General features: G+C 39.6%; 1 protein-coding gene across 1 annotated transcript in view; it reads right to left on the reverse strand.

Moving 5' to 3' along the window:
* LOC26526554 (aminopeptidase N) overlaps window positions 1-21,392 on the reverse strand; it is a 154,004-nt gene that overhangs the window by 46,971 nt on the left and 85,641 nt on the right. The window contains exons 7-9 of the mRNA XM_026976730.1: window positions 6,053-6,198; window positions 5,852-6,002; window positions 5,099-5,793 (exon numbers count right to left, since the gene is read on the reverse strand). Of these exons, the coding sequence (XP_026832531.1) occupies window positions 5,099-5,793; window positions 5,852-6,002; window positions 6,053-6,198 (992 nt within the window). The remainder of the gene's footprint in view (window positions 1-5,098; window positions 5,794-5,851; window positions 6,003-6,052; window positions 6,199-21,392) is intronic.

The raw sequence follows: 21,392 nt of genomic DNA on the forward strand, positions 1-21,392 counted from the left end.
GGGAGTTGGCGATCATCAATATTTTAATGATAAAATATTTATTAAAACTATGGATGCTGTCAAGGCCTACAAGGAGTCGCAATTAAAGGTAGAAACACTTGAAGAAATAAATATACCAAGTGGATCAAAATTATCTGATACCGCATCAGCTCGGAGCTCCAGTCCAGTTGATAATCTGGTTCAACTGGTGGATAGAAGAGCGGACAGGGTGAGGCAAAAGATGAGCCTAATCTACGAAACCCTGGGTAGTTCAAGTGAGATTGAACTAGTCAAGCAGCTGGCAATGATGAAAAGTCATTGGTCCAACGTGACGGACACACTGAAACTGCTTGAAAACAAGTATGACAGAACTGTCTTTGATCAAGATGAGGCAGACATTCTGCAATCTGAAGTTGCCGCACTAGAGATGGTACTTCAAATGAAGTTGGAACAGTTCAAAAGTTCCAACTACGACGTGCCAGAACTCCCAAAAGTGGACCTTCCAACGTTCAATGGAAATGCGAAGGAATGGCCAACATTTTACGAGCTGTTCTCTGAACTAATAGACAGCAGGAAGGATCTCAGCAACACAAGGAAGCTGGGATATTTAAGAGCCTGCTTAAAAGGAGAAGCTCAAATGGTGGTTAGCCATTTGATAACGGGATCAGTAGCTAGCTATGCAGCAGCGTGGGAGCTTATCTGCAAACGCTTTGAGAATAGCAGAAAAATATTCTCCCAACACTTTAACAAATTAATGGAACTGGAGTGCTTGCTGCCCCATGATGAGAAAAATTTAGGGAAGTTTTTGGATACTGCGACCGAGAGCATATTCATCATAAAGCAAAAAGGAAAAATAGGAAGCTCTGCTGACGTAATTTTAGCAGAAATTCTGCTGCGGAAATTTTCGCCAGAAGCCTTGCAGCTGTATGAACAGCATGTAAAAAATGCAAGAGCTATACAGCTCTTACAAGATGTACTGGAGTTTATTGAGCAACAATACAACTCAGTAAATGCCATTACCAAAAATTCCGCTCAGCTTGCTACAAGAAAAGTGCAAGTTAGATCGTGTACCTTATGATAAAGTGTCTCAAATTCAGAGCACAATCAATCGAAAAAAGAAAAGAATTCGTTCAAAAGAACAGCATGTGCTTTAGATGCTTTGGAAAACATAATGCTATCGACTGCAGAAAGGAAATTACATGCAATCGATGCTCCAAAGGACACAACAGCCTTCTTCATGAAGACACAAAACGCAGTATCAACAGCAATAGCCTCAAGCAAGGCCAAGACACAATATTGGCGACAGCTGTTGTTTTAGTGAAAAACAAAGCTGGAGGTTACAACGAGTTGAGGGCGCTAATTGACGGTGGATCCCTGAAGACGCTGATTTCAGAGGAAGCAGCACAAAAATATAGGATTCCCAGAGTACGGAGTACTATAGAGGTCGAAGGTATCTCCCAGACTACTCAATTATCAAAAAATAGCGTCCACCTGACGATCAAACCAAAAATTCCAAGCAGCTTCAAAACATCAACGGAAGCATTGGTTTTACCAACACTCCATAGAGCCCTTCCCAGCAAAAAGTTATATATTGATATCAATAAAGAGTGGAAGGGCTACAGACTAGCAGATCCACGATTCAACGAGCCAAGCAGAAATGACATGGTGATAGGTGTGGATCTATTTCCCCTGATTACGATGGAGAAAACAAAAACCGTGAATCTAATCTTGGGACAAAAAACCAGATTTGGATGGATTGTGTTCTTAAATATAACTCGAGCAGCAAAGCAAAAAATTATTAGTGCCACTACAACAATTAATCTAAAGGACCTGGAACGCCTTTGGGAATTGGAAGATGAAGCCGATGAGACGATTACAGACAATGCAGAATGCGAAAGAAAATTCCAAGAAACAACTGTCATTAGCGAAGGCAGATTTGTGGTTTCAATTCCATTCCACAAAGAGGCAAAGCTGGGAGACTCTCGCAAACAGGCAATGGCAAGGCTTATGCAAATGGAAATAAAGTTTCAAAGAAACCCAAAGAACTGGGGTGCATACAACGAATTCATGAAAGAATACCTTAAGATGGGACATATGGAATCTTTAAAAACCACGGGTCAAGGTAAATACTATTTACCCCATCAAGCAATCATCAGGCGTGGAAGCTTAACTACGAAGCTACGAAAAGTTTTTGACGTATCCGCAAAGACGACAAATGGACTAAGCCTAAATGACGTTATTATAGCTGGTCCTAAGATTCAAAAGGATGTATTCGATATTCTAATTAAGTGACGCAAGTGGTAATATGTTATGGTAGCTGACATTGAAAAAATTTATCGCCAAATAAAGGTTGCTGAGAAAGACCAAGAATACCAATATATCCTATGGAGAGATGATCCAAAATTGCCGATCAGTGAGTTTAAGTTAACAACCGTAACTTATGGCACATCGGCAGCACCTTTCTTAGCAGTCCGATGTCTACGAGATCTTGGCAGATCGCTTTTGCCAAGAGGATAGTGTCTTAGCAGAAACAATTAGAGACGACTTTTATATGGATGACCTCATAACTGGTGGAGACACAGTCAACGAGTGCTATGAACTTCAAAGAAAATTGAGACAAGTAATGGAGAAGGCCGGCATGCATCTGCGAAAATGGGTTGCAAATGCCGAACGTATTTTAGCCGACATTCAGGACGACGGTGCTACGGAGAAAATCTGCATTGAGGAGAATGAATCGATCAAAACCTTAGGACTCCAATGGGATCCGAAGAAGGATACATTTACGTTTTCGGCAGAAAAACCAATGCTAACACGCATAACAAAGCGGTTAGTGTTATCACAGTTGTCCAGAATTTTCGACCCACTAGGATGGTTGGCACCTGTAACGATTCAAGGCAAATGTTTCATTCAGGAACTGTGGAAGTTACCGATGACTTGGGACGTTGAATTGGAATCCAACTAACTGGTGAATGGAATATGCTCGTGGATGCTCCAAAGGTATTATGGAGCTACATGGATTCTGCGATGCATCAGAGAAAGCATATGCAGCGGCTGTGTATACAAAAGTAGGCGGCAGAGTTACTTTCCTAGCAGCAAAAAGCAAAGTAAATCCTATAAAAAACAGGAAAACAATTCCAAAGTTGGAATTATGTGCTGCGCATTTACTAGCAAAGTTATTAGCGAAAGTGCAGACTATATGGAGCAACAAGATTACAACGCATGCATGGAGTGATTCGCAAATTACTATTGCTTGGGTACAGAACAAGCGCAGCAAAGATAAGTTCGTCAGAACTAGAGTGGAAGATATCAATAAACTAATTCCCAATGTCAAATGGAATTACGTTAAATCGGAAGAAAATCCAGCAGACGTGGCTTCAAGAGGGATATCACCGCAAGCTCTTAAAATCTGTGAAATTTGGTGGAGACGGCCGAATTGGCTATCTATAGATGCACAACACTGGTTCAAAAGGAATCGGAAATTGTTGTGGTATCCACATTGATAAAATCCGAATATCTGCAAAACCATCTTTTATCGAAGTATTCATCGATCGACAAACTTCTTAGAGTAATGGCGTATGTATTACGCTTCATAACAAAGCTGAGAGGAAAATCGCAACAGCCGTCACATCTTACGGTGGAGGAATTAAAGCTAGCGAAGATTGCTGTGGTAAAGATACAACAACAGCTAGATTTTGGACACGAAATCAGACTACTCAAAAACAAAAGGACATTAGACCCAAAGAGTAAGTTACAGGCGCTAAATCCTTTTTTGGATAGTGATGGCGTACTTCGAGTTGGTGGACGACTACAAAACGCAATGATACCGTATAATGTAAAACATCCAATTATACTGGATAAGTCACATTTGACTTGGTTAATTGTAAAGGATTCTCATAAAGAAACTCTGCATGGCGGAATTAACATTATGAGAACTTATATTCAGAGGTAGTTCTGGATATTTGGCATACAAAATTCCTTAAAGAAATATTTAAGGGAATGTATTGTATGCATACGATACAAGCAAGAGATGTCCAGTCAACTGATGGGAAATTTACCAGTTTATCGAGTAACGGCTGATTACTCGTTTCAAAATACTGTAATCGACTACGCCGGACCGTTCCAGATTCGCTGCTCAAAGGGAAAAGGTCAAAAAACTTATAAAGGATACATTTGTGTATTTGTTTGTATGGCAACAAAAGCGATACATCTGGAAGCTGTTAGCGACCTTTCATCAGACAAATTCCAGGAGGCTCTTCGACGGTTCTTTGCAAGACGAGCCAAGAGTGAGAACATATAATCAGATAATGGAACAAACTTCGTAGGAGCTTCAAGAGTATTGGACAAAGAATTTGTAGCTGCCATTAAAAACAATAATGAGTTAGCACCTACACTAGAAAAAGAAGGCATCAAGTAGCACTTTATTCCCCCGGGAAGCCCCCACATGGGAGGTTTATGGAAAACCGGTGTAAAATCAGTGAAGCATCACCTTAAACGAGTTATTGGTGAAAACAGCTTTACATATGAAGAATTTGCATCGCTGCTATGTCAAATCGAAGCAGTGCTAAACTCGCGTCCATTAGTCACTGTAAGGAGCGAAAACGATGGTGAGGACATATTAACGCCGTGTCATTTTCTGGTGGGAAGACCTCTAATTGGAGCTCCTGAACATTTTGACGAAAGTAAGACAATCAGCTCTTTGGATAGATGGAAGCTTATTCAACGCATCAGAGGTGATTTTTGGAAGAAATGGAAAGAGGAGTATCTGGTGTCATTGCAACAGCGAACCAAATGGCGCCAAGTAAAGCCAAATCTGAAGGAGGGACAGCTGGTTCTTATAAAACATGAGAACACTCACCCTGCAAGATGGCCAATGGGAAGAATCATTAGTACGACTAAAGGACAAGATGATAAAGTCCGGGTAGTCACGGTTAAAACAAGCGATGGGGAAGTAAAAAGATCGCTAAACAAGATCTTCAACTGAAGCAAAACCAGCTGGAGCTGCAACGCATAAACATAGCGACTCACTACAAAAATGCGCAAGCCAACGAAACACTGTCTAAGTGAGCTGATTGAAACTGATTAAATAGGGCCTATTAATTATGGTAATTGAAATATGTACCTTGTAAATACTGGAATTGATTCTCTTTTATCTTCCGTCCGTAAATATTTTGCCAGCATGTTCCAATTGTTGACGTCATAGTTAACGGGAAACGGTCCGATTTCCTCTTGATTAACAATTATAAACATTTTTTTGCTTGGCAGGTTTGAAATATCCATTTGCCTTGTCTTATTCATCCATATACATGACGTAGTATTCACAAAATTTAGACTGTCTTCCCGCGTTAACGTAATGGGGATCCACCAAAGCATCTTGTCCTGGTCGGGTATATCGTGTGGCCTTTCTCTAAGATATACCTTTTGTTGAACAATTGCAGTTTCTGAATTGTAATCTCTTATAATTGTGACAAGAGGTAGGCGGCCATGCTTTAACCAAGACTCAGCAATGCTTATTAAACTAAGATTACTATCTAGTGAATCATCTGATTTAGCTTGTATCGTGATTGCATTCCAGAAGTCAGAGCTTTTATACGTTTTAAATTTGTAGTCACTAATAAAGCGTTGTATTCCGAGTCTAAACGTGTATTTTCCTACGGTTAGACTAATCATTCGAATTATAAGCTGAACTTTAAATGACGCAAACTCATGTTTTATTCCTGCTATGTGCAAGTGGGGATACCTCTTGCTAAACTCATAGTACAATGAGTAAAGAATTGTCATTGGATATTTACCATTAAACTCTATTCCGCCATTTATCTAAGGAATAAAACGTATATATTTTAGGAAATTGGTTGAAAGTGGTACAATGACTTACTTCAAAAACGATTTCTGACGCAATAAAACTGATTAGAGCTTTATTTACATTAGCATCAGTCCACCATTCAGGTGTTATCCATATACCAATCCATTGATAAATTAATTCCCGCGAAATGTCAAATACATCTTTCTTTACAATTTCAGACTCTCTATAAGGATTATGGAGTTATATTAGTAGTAAATAATTAAACACACTTACCTAACTATCAGAATACCACTTGCGCTGATATAAGGAACTGTTGAAAGATTAGGTATCGCGATGACATCAAGCTTTGTTATAGGGAGCGGGATATTCAAAAAATTTTGTATTGTGGTATGTGCTACATTAAGTTTGTTATGGATATCCTGAAACATAAAACAACAAATATTAAAAAAATATAATATAATACATAGCGTTTCCGACCATATAAAGTATATAATATATATTCTTGATCAGGTTCAATAGCTGAGTCGATCTAGCTATGTCCGTCTGTCCGTCTCAGGAACAATAAAAGCGAAGCATGCAGAATTCAGAGACATGTTAGAAATTGTTAGATGATGTGGCCTAGCCCACTCTTATGCCTACAAGCCGTCCAAAACTTCCACGCCCACACTTTTAAAAAATGTTGAAATGTTTTTTTTTTATGTAAATTTCTTTGGATGTGGGCCAAGCCCACGAACATCCCAAAATTGTCACAAATTGTCGAAATTTCTACCGATATTCCAGAAAATGAAGAAATTTATCGTTCGTACTACAACTAGCTGAAAAACGGGTCTGATAGTCCGGAAACTCGACTAGAGCATTCTTTCTTGTTTTGTTTATATAATTATAATTATTATATTGAAAATTTAGGATTTTAATGAATAAGAATGTTTGAAATGTTGGCGCGTAGATAAATAAAAGTAAGCAATATGGCATCTCTTACTCTGGATTAGAAAATTATATTCGAACAATATATCACCTACGAACGCTTGCTAGTTTTTGAAACTAAGTGAAACAGGCTGAAAAAAATAAGCGAATTGTGCGAAGCATCGCGAAAAGGTTTTGCCCTCATAAGTAAACATCAATAGAAGGTGCTGGTAAAACTATAGATGAGGGTCAAGACTTTCGGCATATAATATATATTTATATAATATATATATAGTAATGTTTTATGGCTTTGAGCCTATTGAATGGACTGTTTAAATTACTCAGACCAACGCTGAAAATTGTATTTTCCAAATAAAAAGACGATTAGAATATCGGGACCGAATGCGTTTTTATTGTTCAATTGACAGCTTAAGACTGAAAATCAAATGTGAGTAAAATTGAGGAGAAGCCTCTGTGCTTAAAGAGTATGTTAGTATTTTTTGTGAGAGCATTGCTCTTGGATTCTTAGGATGAGGAGAAGCCTCAGAGAGGGCAGGCAAAACTGCTTAGGTCAGGCTTTGGGATTTGTTTACATGATCGGTTAAGTGCTAGTGCCAAAGAATTGTTTATTAGATTGCATACTGCGCAGATGGCATACAGTATGGGATTCAATTATTGTTTATGGTTTCACGGCATGGGTGGCGCAAATACGTCACTACCCTCCCCTTAAAGAGAAGCCTATACTTGGGCTGGAATTGATGGATATAGTAAAGGTAATGGATTCTGTTCTATTTCTACTTGTTGTGGTATACTCTGATTTTGATCCGGTCTTAATCTTAATTGTGCATACAGCATCATGAATGGATTGAATTTTACATATCTTAAATATAAGTACAACAAAACAAGTGTAATGATGACAATAATGATTAGTATGTAAAGTGTAATGTTGTTTTGAGAAATCATTTCGACAATGTCGTTGCGTTTTACAATTTTTATTTTTGTTATATTAAGTGGTGTGTATAGTGGTGTTAAATCTATTTCAGGTTTTAAAAGGTTTTCGCTTAAAATTATGCTGTTACGCTTATCATTTTATTTCCTTTTATTTTTAAATCATTAATTGGATCCTGACAGTTTTGTCTAAGACTGGTTTGGGTTAAGTTCCAGGTTACAATTATGTTTGGTTCTATGTATTTTATTATTTCGTCTGTATGTACTGGTTCAAAATTACAAATTGGATTTGAATGTTTAATAATTTTGGTGACACATTCATTGTTTATTTCTTTATTTTCTCTATTGTAAACTTTATTTCCTTTCTTGAAATATGATTGAGTGTCTGTATAATCTAACTGATAGCCGTTGGAGTCTGGGTAAGGGATTATTTTAATTGTATTTCTTAATGAAAAGTTAATGGGTATGTGAGATATGATTAGTAATTGGCTATCATTGTAATTGATCCAAGTGGATGTTTTAATGTTCAAAATATTTTGGCTGTTTACATTCTCGAGCTTGTCATAATTTAGTAATTTGGGGTTAAATAGTCCGAGTCTGGAAAGCTGCATTCCCATTTCCAGATCCTCTATGTATTCTGTAAACTGCATAAGTTCGTATAAAAGGGTTTTAACGATGTTGTGGTCATTTTCATATTCTGTATCTTCTGCATTCCGTCGTTTATCAATCGTATAGCGTCATTAAGTTCATGAACCTTTACTGTGTCATGGGCGTGTGTCTCAAGTTTTTTCTGTATTTCTGCTCGATCATTTTCATCAAGTGTGCCAAATAGGTATTTAAAAGCTGAGCCTACAATGTTAATAAGTCCACGTTTATTTCTGTGTTGCAGGGTTATTCCACTTAGTTCTCTTTTCATCTTGTTGTACAAAAATTTGATTTGAGGTGCATGATAGTCGGTACGCAGCCTTTGTTCAAAATATTCAGCTACGGTGTCTATTTCGGTTAAATTGATCCTTAAACAGTGATGCTCAAAGGAGGATGGTATCTGGACTGGTTTATCGGAAAAAAGGAGATATCCGTGGTTGGTGTCAATATTATTAATTTGAATTTGTTGTCCATGAACCGTGGCGGTCAGTATAAGTAGTAATGTTATTAGGTGACAAGTACCTGTGGAATTGGAATTTTATTATTTTTCTTTCGTTTTTTGAATTGTGTTTTGTAGTAGTGAGTAACTCTATTTCTGTTAGTGATTTTGTAATGGTCAGAATCTGTTTGCTCCACATTTTTAGTTGGCTTAAAAGGATTTTCTAATTTGCCTTTCTGTAGTGGACCTTTTCTGTATCTTGTGTCGACTTCGTATTCTATTCTGTCATTGTTTATTTTGTTTACTTTGTTTTCTTTGTTTAGTTGGGTGTCTAATATGGGTTGTCCAGCGTAGAGAAATATGTGTGCAGGGGTCTGTCCAGTGGTATCGTGTTTGGTTTTGTGATTGTATATGTAAAGTATTGTTTCTATTTTGCTTAGTTTAGCTTCGTCGTCGTCGGATGTTTTGATTATGCGAATTTTTTCATTAATTGTTTTATGTAGTCTTTCTATGTCAGCAACGCCGGTCCTTGTGGTGTTAAGTTGCAATTCAATCTCCTCACTCTCCAGCCATCGTTTGAGAGCCAAACTGGAAAATGCGCCATCTCTGTCCGCCTTCAGTATTCTTGGCTTGCCCAGCTGGTTGAATATGCGCATAAGTGCATTTTTGCATTCTAACCAGTCCTTTGATTTTATTTCTTCTAATGTGGCAAACTTCGAATAAATGTCCATGCAACTAACGTAATGTTTACCCTCAGATGAGTAAATGTCAATCATAAATTTTTCGCGGCAATGCTTTGGTTTGGGTGTGGTTTTCATTGGCATATCTGTGTTTCGGTGCTCTGTCTTTGCTAAATTGCAAATATTGCATTCATTTATTATGTTTTGGATAAGTAGTTGGCTATTAGGAAAATAGTACGTTTCACCGAAAAGTTTAGTAGTTTTCTGTATTCCAGGGTGTAGAAGTTTTTCGTGAGTGGTTAAGATCAATTCTTTAAACTCTGCATAAGTGGTTATGTTTTTTAGTAGAATCATGCTACGCAAGATTCTAGTGTATTTGGTGTTTGTAATCTGTTTATGTGCGGCCTGAATGGTCTCGAAATCTGCGTCACTGTCAATATACAACGCACTCTTTTTACCGCAAAAATGGTCAATCAAATATTGTTCGGCTTTTTCCCTGGTCATATTGTCGTAATAAATCTGAGTTATGTGTTTTTTGAAATACTTTGTTATTTTAATGTCTGGTGGTCCCTTCAAAAATACCACCTGTCTGTTAAATGTGTTTAAAGGTCTCTCTGTAATAGGGATCAAGTCACTATTGTCTTCTTCTGCGCTATGTTGGGTTTGTTCGCTCAAGTATGTCTCCTCGAGTTTTATTCTGGATAGGGCGTCGGCTACATAATTTTCTTTTCCTTTTATATATTTTATGTCAAAATCGAATTCGGATAATTTTATTCTCCATCGGGTTAGTTTTGAATTTGGATCTTTCATACGGTACAACCAGCTTAGTGGTTGGTGGTCACTGGATATTTCAAAGTGTCTTCCAAGTAGGTAATGTCGGAAAGTCTTTGTCGCCCATACAATTGCCAAGAGTTCTTTCTCAATTGCGCTGTAATTGACCTCGTGTTCATTAAGCGTTCGGCTAATGTAACTAAGTGGGTGACCCTCTTGTGAGAGTACTGCTCCCAAAGCGACATCGCTTGCATCTGTGGTTAAAGTAAATTTCTTAGTAAAGTCGGGTACTTTAAGAATTGGGTCCTCTGATATTAGATATTTTAATTTTTTTAAATGCTGAGTCATATTCTGGGTTTTTAGTATCAATTTTCATGTTCTTTTTTAAACACTTAGTCATGGGTTTGGCTATATCTGCGAAATTTGGGATGAACTTACGGTAGTATCCCGTCAGTCCAAGAAAAGCTTTTATTTCTTTTGGTTTAGTGGGAATTGGATATTTTTGAATGGCTTTAATTTTTTCAGGGTTTGGTTTTATTCCGTCTGGTGTTAGAACATGTCCTAAAAATGTGGTTTCCTGTTTAAGAAACTCACACTTGTCAAGCTGTAACTTAAGGTTGGCACTTGCTAGTCTTTCGAAAACTAGTCTGAGCGATTGTAGGTGCTCATCAAGGGATGTCGAGAATACAATTATGTCGTCCAAATACACAAGACAGTGCTTGTTTAAGAGTGGTCGTAAAATATCATTCATGCACCGTTGAAAGGTGGCTGGTGCGTTTTTTAATCCGAATGGCATGCGCAGATATTCATAATGACCGTGCTTGGTGGAAAAAGCTGTCTTTGGAACTGACTCTGGATCCATCTCGATCTGGTGGAAACCCTTTGCCAGGTCAATAGTTGTAAGGTAATTACATCTGCCTAGCTTTCCCAAGATTTCGTCCATGTTTGGTATTGGATGTCTGTCTCCTACTGTTATTTCATTTAATTTTCGGTAGTCTATTACAATTCTAAATTTCTGTTTGCCCGAAGCATCTTGCTTCTTTGGAACCACCCAGATGGGGCTATTGTAAGGTGAGTTACTGGTACGTATGATACCCTGATTTAGCATATCCTGTATCTGGCTTTCGACCTCATGTTCATAAGCCTGCGGGTAACTGTATAATTTAGAATAAATGGGTAGGTTGTGCTTGGTATTGATAGTATGTTTGGTTTGATTAGTAAATGTCAGCTTATCGCCTTCATGGTACTGTATGTCATGGTATTGCTGTAAGAGCGCACACAACTTTTGTTTTTCTTCGTTATTTAGGTGTTCTAATCTGTACAGGTCTGATTTTAATGCGGGTAAATTTTTACCTGGTTGTCTGAGAATGGTGTCAGGTATTGTGTTTACATTTTGAAAGTGATTTTGTTCTTGTGTTGCTTTGCCTTCTTTGAGTTCATATTTGTTGTTGTAAAGAATTACCTCCTGATCGCGGTAACTTATGGATGCTTTTGCATCTGCCAGAAGTTTTCTTCCTAATAAGAGGTCGTAATTCTTGGAGAAAGAGAGCAATAAAAATTCGTGTGGTGTTGGGAACAAAATTTTTGAAGGTACGGTTATACTCTTGTTAACCACAAGTGGTCCATTGCTGGTATGAATAAGAATATTCGTGTTCTGGACTGGTAAGTCAAATATGTTTTGGGATATCATGTTAACTGTGGATCCGGTATCAATGAGACATTTTAAATTATTTTCTTTGTATTTAATTGTTATATATTGGGGGCTTCCAAGGCTGGTAGCTGAAAATTTTCTGCTTGTTCAACATCCGGTTCCTGGTTGTCATTATTTGTCTCTTCTGTAATAAGCTGTTGTGGCTGTTGTGTTATTTCTGAATTTTGGTTGTTTTCGTCAGTTTGATGTTGATATTCTGGATAATACTCTGAATGGTCGTAAGTTGGATAGTAAAAATAGTCATATGGGACATATTGCTGGTAAGCAGCGTTCTCTTGATATAGGGATTCCCCAATACTCATCCTAGTCTGTCCACTATCAGATGGTCTTGATCGCTTTATTGATTGATTGGGCACATAAGAACCTGAATTATGTGCCGATTGTTGATTTTGATAATGGTGTTGTTGTCCAAACCGATTCTGATCAAATACGTTCTGTCGATGGGTGTTAGTATTTGGTCGAGGTGTGTTAATATTTGGTCGAGGTGTGAAGTTTACTTGTTGGTTATGTTGAAAATTATTATTTGTATTAGGATGGTAGGGTATTGGATAACGATATGGTGGATTATTAATTGGTGGTGATTGGTAAATTGGGAATGTTCGATAATTTGGTTGGGTTGGATATGGTATTGGTGAATTATAAAATGGTTGGAAAGGTGTAGGATACCTTCTGGTATTATTGTTGGTCTGATTCATATTGTGATTATAGGATTTCTATGGCTTATCAGAAGAATTTTGTTTTTGCATAGATGTGCTTGTATGGCTTGCTTGTTCATACATTCCTTTCTCTTGTAAAATATTTATAAGTGATCGCAAATCTGGTATATTGTGGTTATTTTTCAATAAGGGACTCAATGCTGGATGTTATCAATCTTAAATATAAGGTTTTTTCTTCAGAATTTTGTTCTAATTTAAGCTTACTGGTAAGTGTTTGTCTGCGGTGTTCTGCTTCTTCCAGGAATGCTCGCACACTGCCTCTGAATGGGGTCTTCCGAAACTCCTCCAAAAGAACGTGGTTAGGGGTCTGGGGTTTATAGTTGAGTACCAATTGTCGTCTTAGCTGGGGCCAGGTGTTGATGTCATTGGCTCCAATGCTGCGCATAACGTCTCCGCTGATGCTGCGCTCGACATGCCCAAACAGGATCTGCTGTTGGCGTTCGTCTCCGGTAACATAAAGGGCCAGTATGTAATCAATTCGGCTTACAAAGGTGTATAGTGTGCCAGGATCACCGTAGAACTTCTCCACATTGCCAATCTGGTAGGCAACCTGGGTCATGTTGCTGTCTGACAGGGGTGGCACTGCCATTTGTTGTTTTTTTTTTTTTTTTTTTTGTTTCTTTCAAGTTAGTGATATTGTTATTATTTTTTATTTTATTATTATTTTATTCACTTATTTATTTTTTATTTTTGAATCTTAGTTTGTATGTATCTTATTTAATATTTTTATATTTATCTCTTTTTTTTCACTTATTTATTTATTATTCTTATTTTTAAGTTTTTGCTCTTAATATAGGTTTTTATTTCACATGGGTTGCACTATTGCTTTTTCGTGGGGTTTTGAGGCAACCAATTGGATTTACAACCTCTCACAAATTCAATAGCGTCTTCCTGGTAATAAATTCAGGTTTATTTATTAACACTGCGTTTTTCGGTTTCGCGCTATTGTCAAGGTTTTTTAATAAAACTTAACGCGATATTGACCGTTGCATTTGTGTGTTAAGCGTGGTGTTTTTTCGATAGCGATTAATACTATCACGACCGACTGCGCCAGTAATGTTTTATGGCTTTGAGCCTATTGAATGGACTGTTTAAATTACTCAGACCAACGCTGAAAATTGTTTTTTCCAAATAAAAAGACGATTAGAATATCGGGACCGAATGCGTTTTTATTGTTCAATTGACAGCTTAAGACTGAAAATCAAATGTGAGTAAAATTGAGGAGAAGCCTCTGTGCTTAAAGAGTATGTTAGCATTTTTTGTGAGAGCATTGCTCTTGGATTCTTAGGATGAGGAGAAGCCTCAGAGAGGGCAGGCAAAACTGCTTAGGTCAGGCTTTGGGATTTGTTTACATGATCGGTTAAGTGCTAGTGCCAAAGAATTGTTTATTAGATTGCATACTGCGCAGATGGCATACAGAATGGGATTCAATTATTGTTTATGGTTTCACGGCTTGGGTGGCGCAAATACGTCACTATATATATTTATTATAAATGTGGTGACGGGCACTGGCGGACGGCCAGCAACACGAGAGCACGGACTCAGAGAGCCGATACTAGGAATAGCGGAACTATAGGGTGAGGACAGAAGCTACTCACTCTCATGAATTCCAAACTATGATTAATATAAAGTGTTACTAAACTTACTACCGAAAGAAAGTCAACGTGTTAGCTATTACAAAGAAGCGAGTCATTACAATAAATACATTGCCTTAAGGTCATAAATTGAGACAGTGCAATCGGATCTAAGCACCACACTCTCCCGCACCTGGCTCGCGGTTCTAGCCTTTGTCACCAAACTCGTATTCGTGGAAAACCGTTTATAAACTTCTGTTAATCACCGTGCTCTTCTCGATTCGGCCTCTTAATTGCACCTTATTACATTCCTATTAGCAAATCGGCTTTAAATTAAGAAGACCAAATCATTAGGCGATTCTAGTTCTGGTTTATATGCCCAAGAATTAGGCCACGACAAATTTGGTCCGACGATGCAACTAAATTTGTTGTGATCCCTTCAGTTTTTACCTTCGATGAGCAGAGAACCCTGCACATATTTGCAGTAGCAAATTCTCGATCTATTGTATAGATTTTAAAAATGTCTGCCGATCTTGATTTCTTAACTCAATTTTTTTAATTTCGCCTTCATCGTTTATGGAGCCGTTTATTGCCTAACTGCTGTGGTCTTGATGAATAAGAAAATATTTAACCTTACTGAAGCAGCGATCAAAGTGGCGCGCTCCAAAGCCTGGTCTCGTTGTTAAGGGTAAAATCCTGCCAAACTTGAGCTGCTACCTGAAAAAGATTGACGAAGCGAACAGTGAATAAGCAAGCGAACTTTGGAGAAACAATGCACCTATGGCACCTCAGTTTTCGATAATTTCGTTCGTCACTACGCAGAGAAGCTGCGAAGGCATCTAAGCTCGCCTCTCTGCCTGTCCCTTTTGGCTTAGCGTTGTACTGTTTGCTCTGCAATAAAGTCTCTCAATTCATTCGCTATCGTAACCTATGCATATGCGCATTGTTGATAGTCATGGCTTTAACACTCTAAAAGACATTACTTGAAAATAGCTAATAAAAAGCTTACACACGCTGTACCGCTGTACACGCTGTGTGAATTTGAAATAACTGAAAGTATAAAGGAAGAGCACTATTGAAATTAATGAACTTAAGCAGACGCAGACAAAAAATTGCCGCGATGATGGAGACAGACTCGGAGGTTAGCGTGCGGGAATATTTGATCCGTACCCCAAAGTTTCAGAAGCCCTGTACAGACCAGTGATCCCTTTAGACCATTGATGTATTACAGAACTCCTAGATTTGATTTATAAATCTTAATTCTTTTAAATATATATGCATGTTAAATGATAAAGAGTAGAAAGAAGTATAAAATAATTTGGATTTGCGTAAATTAATAAATGCCAGAAATCCAATAGATTGGGACGCAACAGTCCGTTAATGACGAGCCTGGCGATTATGTTTCGCCAAGTGCGTGTTCTTCTTGATTTCCCACGCGACTGTCTATGCACCGGTAGTGCAAGGTGTAAATCCAATTGTAGAATTAGGATGATTAGAACGATGTCTGGCCAAGAGACTCAGATAGTGTGATTATAAAAATATATGACGGCAGATCGCCGGAGTTTCGGTAAGGGAGCTTGTGCTCTATATTGAATAAGTATCCAGAACGAACTGACTTAAAAGATATCATGAAAAGGGCTTCATAGCGGCATCAGCCAACATGTAGGGATTGCCGGCTATGTAAGCGCTTCCGGTCAAACTCTGTGTCAGCAATTTGGCCGGCGCTGGTCATCGGACGATCGGTTAAGCCGTCGTCCGGTTAACTTAGTTAACTATTCCTGCCTCGGAATTAGGGCTGCCCTTGGCCGACCGTCACTTCCTTTAACTGGGCCGCAAATCTTCTGGCCCTTGTGACTCGGTGGTAGGTTATGCCGATGATAAGAGCGCAGCAAATTGCTCCTGCAATTACCGCCATTAGCCGTCGACGTCCTCGACGTTCACTCAAGCGGTAAAGATATGGGAGGCTCAGGATTTCGTGTTTAATCGAAATATTCAGCACAGAAGTGTTAGCTGCTCCCGGTGCCCTTTTCTGGACTATGTCATGGTTTAATGAATGTTATAAGGTACGGGCCTTTAATGATGATGTTCGCTCCATTGTCCACACGCACGAGTTCTGGACTATCATTAATTACAATAATTCCGTCGTCGTTGGGTGTAAATCGCTCTACTGTGTATTGCTATGTGAGATCAGGATCTCGTGTTTCATAGAGATATTAAGGACAGGGGAGTTAGCTACTCCTTTTCTGGACCACGTCATGATTTACAAATACGGTCTCATTGACCATAGCACTCTCAGTAAATGTTATCAGGTGCGTGCCTCTAATGTGGATGGTCGTTCCATTATCCACGCGCACAAGTGCTGATCTATCGTTGATTACGATAATTCCTTCGTCGACATAGGTGATCGGATGAAGATTGCTCTGCTGTGTATCGCAATGGGCCACTACTCCAGCGTGGAATTCTTGGGCGCATGAGCTCACCGAAGATTACCGAAGACAGAACATGGCCCCGGGTGATATGGAGCAGTTCTTGACGGAATGGTCTTCTCCGTTACACTCCGCCACCACATCATCCTCTAACCTTAACACTGTATCATGGTGTGCCACCGGACGAATGGTGATCTTGTTTCAGACTATTTCAATCTTGGGGAATTTTACTACAAAGTGCAACATGTTAGGGGATTATAAAACCTTTACGGACGCAACGGATAAAATATCCCTTCTGGGGTTATCGGTAAGCTCCTCAACCCAAACACTCTCCCGATCTGCATGGTCCAAAATACTTGGACTTAGTATGTTAATTTTTGCGAGGGTATTCCATGATTATAATACTGTTAAGAGTTAATAACATCTGAATCTATTTGTGTACTTTTAGAAACTTTTAAAATTTGATTGACCATATTGATGAGTTCGTTAATTCGAATCTGTGTTTTGGTATTGATTTCGATCTGTCTATTGTGTGCATCAACTAGCCGTGCTTCAGTAAATTTTATCTTCTCCAAAACTGTACCGTCGACGACGGTAATGTAATTCGCTTGGGAATAATCAGTGATATGGGCCGATGTCACGGCCAGGAGACAGAGTATAAGCGTTAGTAACAACCTGTAATATGTGTGTTTCATTAATACGTATTCAAAACGGAGTTGCCCCACCAATTGGTGTTAGAATGGTTTAAAAATATGACAAGTGGCTATGATTAATAAAAGGTAATAAAAACTTAATCCAAGTGGCTACAAATAATGAAAAACAATGAAAACTTTTGCCAAGTGGATATGAATGAAAAATAAAAAGCTCCGAGGGATCCGCAACTGGGTTCTGCTCAGGTTACTTGAGGTTGTCTTTGTGGATCACCTTCCCTTTAATTAGGACTGTGGTCCAAGTCTGCCTCGATGGTCTTCTCCTCACATAATGGACTGAGTTTGTTGTGCCATTTTTAAGCAGTTCCCGTTTACGAAGTCAGCTGCTCCCATGGGATATGGGTATAATTTGACATAAATGGGTTTCTCATCAATCGTCCGGTTGGATCAGCAAAAGCTTTTTCCTGTTCCCGAGCCTTTTTAAAAAAAATACCCTTGACTAAGGGCGGTGCGTCCGAGCAAACTACGTTGGTAAGATTGACATCGGGGCAAGTGTGAAAATCAATTTGCTCCACATCGGAGTTCCATTTGAGCTGACCTAGGCTGAAGGTAGGCAATGCGATACGCCGGCCTGTTTTAACAGGTCTAGACCAACGAAGAGGGTAGCTTTAAAGTTAAAAATGGACACGAAACATTTTTTTGTGATAGTAGTCACGCCATGAATCAATTGGATTGCAAATGGGGACTCAACCACGCGGATGCCTTTCAACCCCTTAAATGGTCGGATGAAATTATTTGCCGCGCCCGTGTCAACCAAGAGTTTCATGTCGATCCCTGCTACTCTTCGCGTGATGATGGGTAGCAGGGATTTTCCCCTAAAAAATTAAAAGCATCAGACTCGTACTCTAATATGGCATCGTCGTCGACCTTACCCGCTGCACTAGAAGCTGCGAAGGCATAAGCCGTGTCAGAATTATCCAGGGCCTGAGCGTGGTTGACCCTTTGCCTTTTGTGAGGGTTTCGATTTTTGGCAAGCCGTGGCGTGTGATGCTTGCCACATTTTGGACAATGACGGATCGACGTCCATGGGCTCCGGTGTATTTCCCCAAGCCATCCTGTGGAGCAGAGTGCACCTGCGCCCTGTGCTGCCTAGTAAAGTGCGTGTTCTTCGCGGCACTTCCCTGCGAGTTAGCTTGTGGAGTGGCTCCTGCACTTTAGGATATTGTCTACGGTGCCTATCCTCCTGGCTTCTTGCAAAGGAAGTTGCGAAGGTATATCGCTCGTGTTTGGACTCCACATCTTGCGCCAAAACGAGCTCTGACAGCATGTCATTCGGCTTTGCCGTGAATAGCACATATGTGAGGTTGCGCCTGAGTCGTGAGACAAAAACGCAAGGCTGCATCCCGTTTGTCACTTTACGTGAAATCGAGTCGATTTATAATCGCGTCGAAGTTTAGTAAAGTTCAAAAAGAGGAAAGGACAGCATCAGCAGGGCCTTTTACTTTTCTCCTGATGATGATAACCCCCTGATAATGGTGGGTTCTATTCTCGTAATTACGGAACATATAGTACGCGGCTATTGACGGTTGCCACCAGGAAACGTATGTCTCATGTGTCGCCATGAATTTGGGTAGGCATTTTACTGAGTACACAGGCTGGTAAACTTTAAACTGAGGAGTTTCTGCAGGGGCGATCTGTACGGCAAACTTGGCTGGCAAGTTTAAGACATTTTATTTGTAGTGTATGCTTTAGCAAAGGCACTTCTCAGTGCAGAATTTTCAGCAGAATCATCGCTCTCGGACTCTGAGTCGCTATAATAACACAGGTAAAGATGGCTGCGAGGCTAATGCAAATATAAACGAAGAGACAGTTTCCCAATAATGTACAAACGCGAAATGGAATGCACACAATCAAAGAGAAATACAAAGTCAATCAGTATTTAAAAGTTGATAATTCTTCAGCGCATTGGCTGGGATTTTATAATAAACCAATTTTGTAAATATACCAATTTGTCACACATAGAGGTTTTAATTATTACAGAAATCCTGAATCTATTCTTGCAGTGTAGTGTTGTATTTTTTCTTATTAATATCACAAATATATTTAAATGTTTAAATATATTATAATAGATCAGCATAATTAATTTTGACGGAGCAATTGTAGTAAGGAAATAATTAGTTTATTATTTTATTTACTTTAATCGGTGCTGACAAGCTCACTTACAGGCCGTGGATTCGGGTAGTTGGGTGCCGATTTATTAATGCGTGAAATATAGATTGGGTAGCCAAATCGTTTGATCTCCGGGAGGTCCCACGCAGCAGTCCGTTTATGACGAGCCTGGCGATTATGCGGGGGTGGCGATGTGTGTTTTTTAGTGTTCTTCTTGATTTCCACCGCGACTGTCTTTGCACCGGTAGTGCAAGGTGTAAATCCAATTGTAGAATTAGGATGATTAGGACGACTTCTGGCCTAGAGACTCAGATAGAGTGATAATGAAAATATATGACGGCAGATCGCCGGAGTTTCGGTAAGGGGCTTGTGCTTTTTATTGAATAAGTATCCAGAACGAACTGACTTAAAAGCTATCATGAAAAGGATTTTATAGAGGCATCTACCAACATGCAGAGATTGCCGGCTATGTAAGAGCTTCCGGTCAAACGCTGTATCGCAATTTGGCCGGAGCTGGTCACCGGACGATCGGTTAAGCCGCCTTCCGGTTAACTTAGCTATCTTGTATATTAATTAGGTATATTATGTATATATATTATATAATAATAGGTTGGAAAATATCTCCCTTCCGCTTTTTTGCTCTTTATTCAATGCCTTATAAAAAGGCTTACAGTGATCGGATTTAGTTCAAATATGCGCCGTTTTGTTCGATAATCTGTTTCCATCTAGATGGCAACTTCATAATACCTCCCTCGTAGAAGCCCCCCTCCTTATTTGCGAAGAACTCGGACAGCCACTTTTCACAAGCCTCTTTTGAGTTCAACTTTACACCACCAAGGGCATTCGCCATGGACAGGAACAGGTGGTGATCACTTGGCGCTATGTCCGGGCTATATGGTGGATGCGATAAAACCTCCCATCCGAGCTCCCTTAGCTTCTGACGAGTCATCAACGAAGTGGCCAATTCTGGACGCTTCTGGTCGATCGGCTGCTTCAAGCGGTCCAGTTGTTCGCAGTAGATGGTAGAATTAAGCGTCTGGCCATATGGGAGCAGCTCATAGTGGATGATTCCCTTCCAATCCCACCAAACACACAGCAAAACCTTCCTGGCCGTCAATCCCGGTTTGGCCACTGTTTGGGACGATTCACCGGCCTTCGACCACGACCGTTTTCGCTTGATATTGTCGTATGTGATCCATTTTTCGTCGCCAGTCACCATCCGCTTCAAGAATGGGTTGAGTTCGTTCCGTTTCAGCAGCATATCGCAGGCGTTGATTCGGTCCAGAAGGTTTTTTTGCGTCAAATCATGCCGCACCCAAACATCAAGCTTTTTTTTGTATCCAGCCTTCTGCAGATGGTTTAAAATGGTTTGGTGACTAACTCCCATCTCCTGGGCGATGTCACGAGATGCCACATGCCGGTCTAACTCGATGTATTCCATGATTTGATCGTTATTTGTCGTCACAGGTCTTCCGCCGGCTGGCTTATCCATGGTGTCGTTTTCACCGGCTCTGAATCGTCGAAACCATTCCTCCGCGGTTCGAAGTGATAGAGTACCATCCCCCAAAACACCATTAATCTCACGGAACGTTTCTCTAGCGGATTTGCCTTTAACGAAGGAAAGCTTTAAAATAGCGCGAATTTCGGCGTTAGTGAACTCCATGTTTACACGTCTATAACTGTTGAACGCAATATCCAAACTAATCATGCATAGCGTCGTTTTGTAGGTTATGTCAAGACCTTTCAAATTATGTATAGTATTGCCAGATACGAGCTCTGTTGCGTTTTGTACATAGCCGCGAAATTCAAAAGACAAAAAGGCGGAAGGGAGATATTTGCGATGATTCAGAGCCGACACCATGGATAAGCCAGCCGGCGGAAGACCTGTGACGACAAATACCGATAAAATCATGGAATACATCGAGTTTGACCGGCATGTGGCATCTCGTGACATCGCCCAGGAGATGAGAGTTAGTCACCA

Source organism: Drosophila erecta, unplaced genomic scaffold, assembly GCF_003286155.1.
Source record: "Drosophila erecta strain 14021-0224.00,06,07 unplaced genomic scaffold, DereRS2 tig00000021-arrow-pilon, whole genome shotgun sequence".
Classification (NCBI taxonomy): Eukaryota; Metazoa; Arthropoda; class Insecta; order Diptera; family Drosophilidae; genus Drosophila; species Drosophila erecta.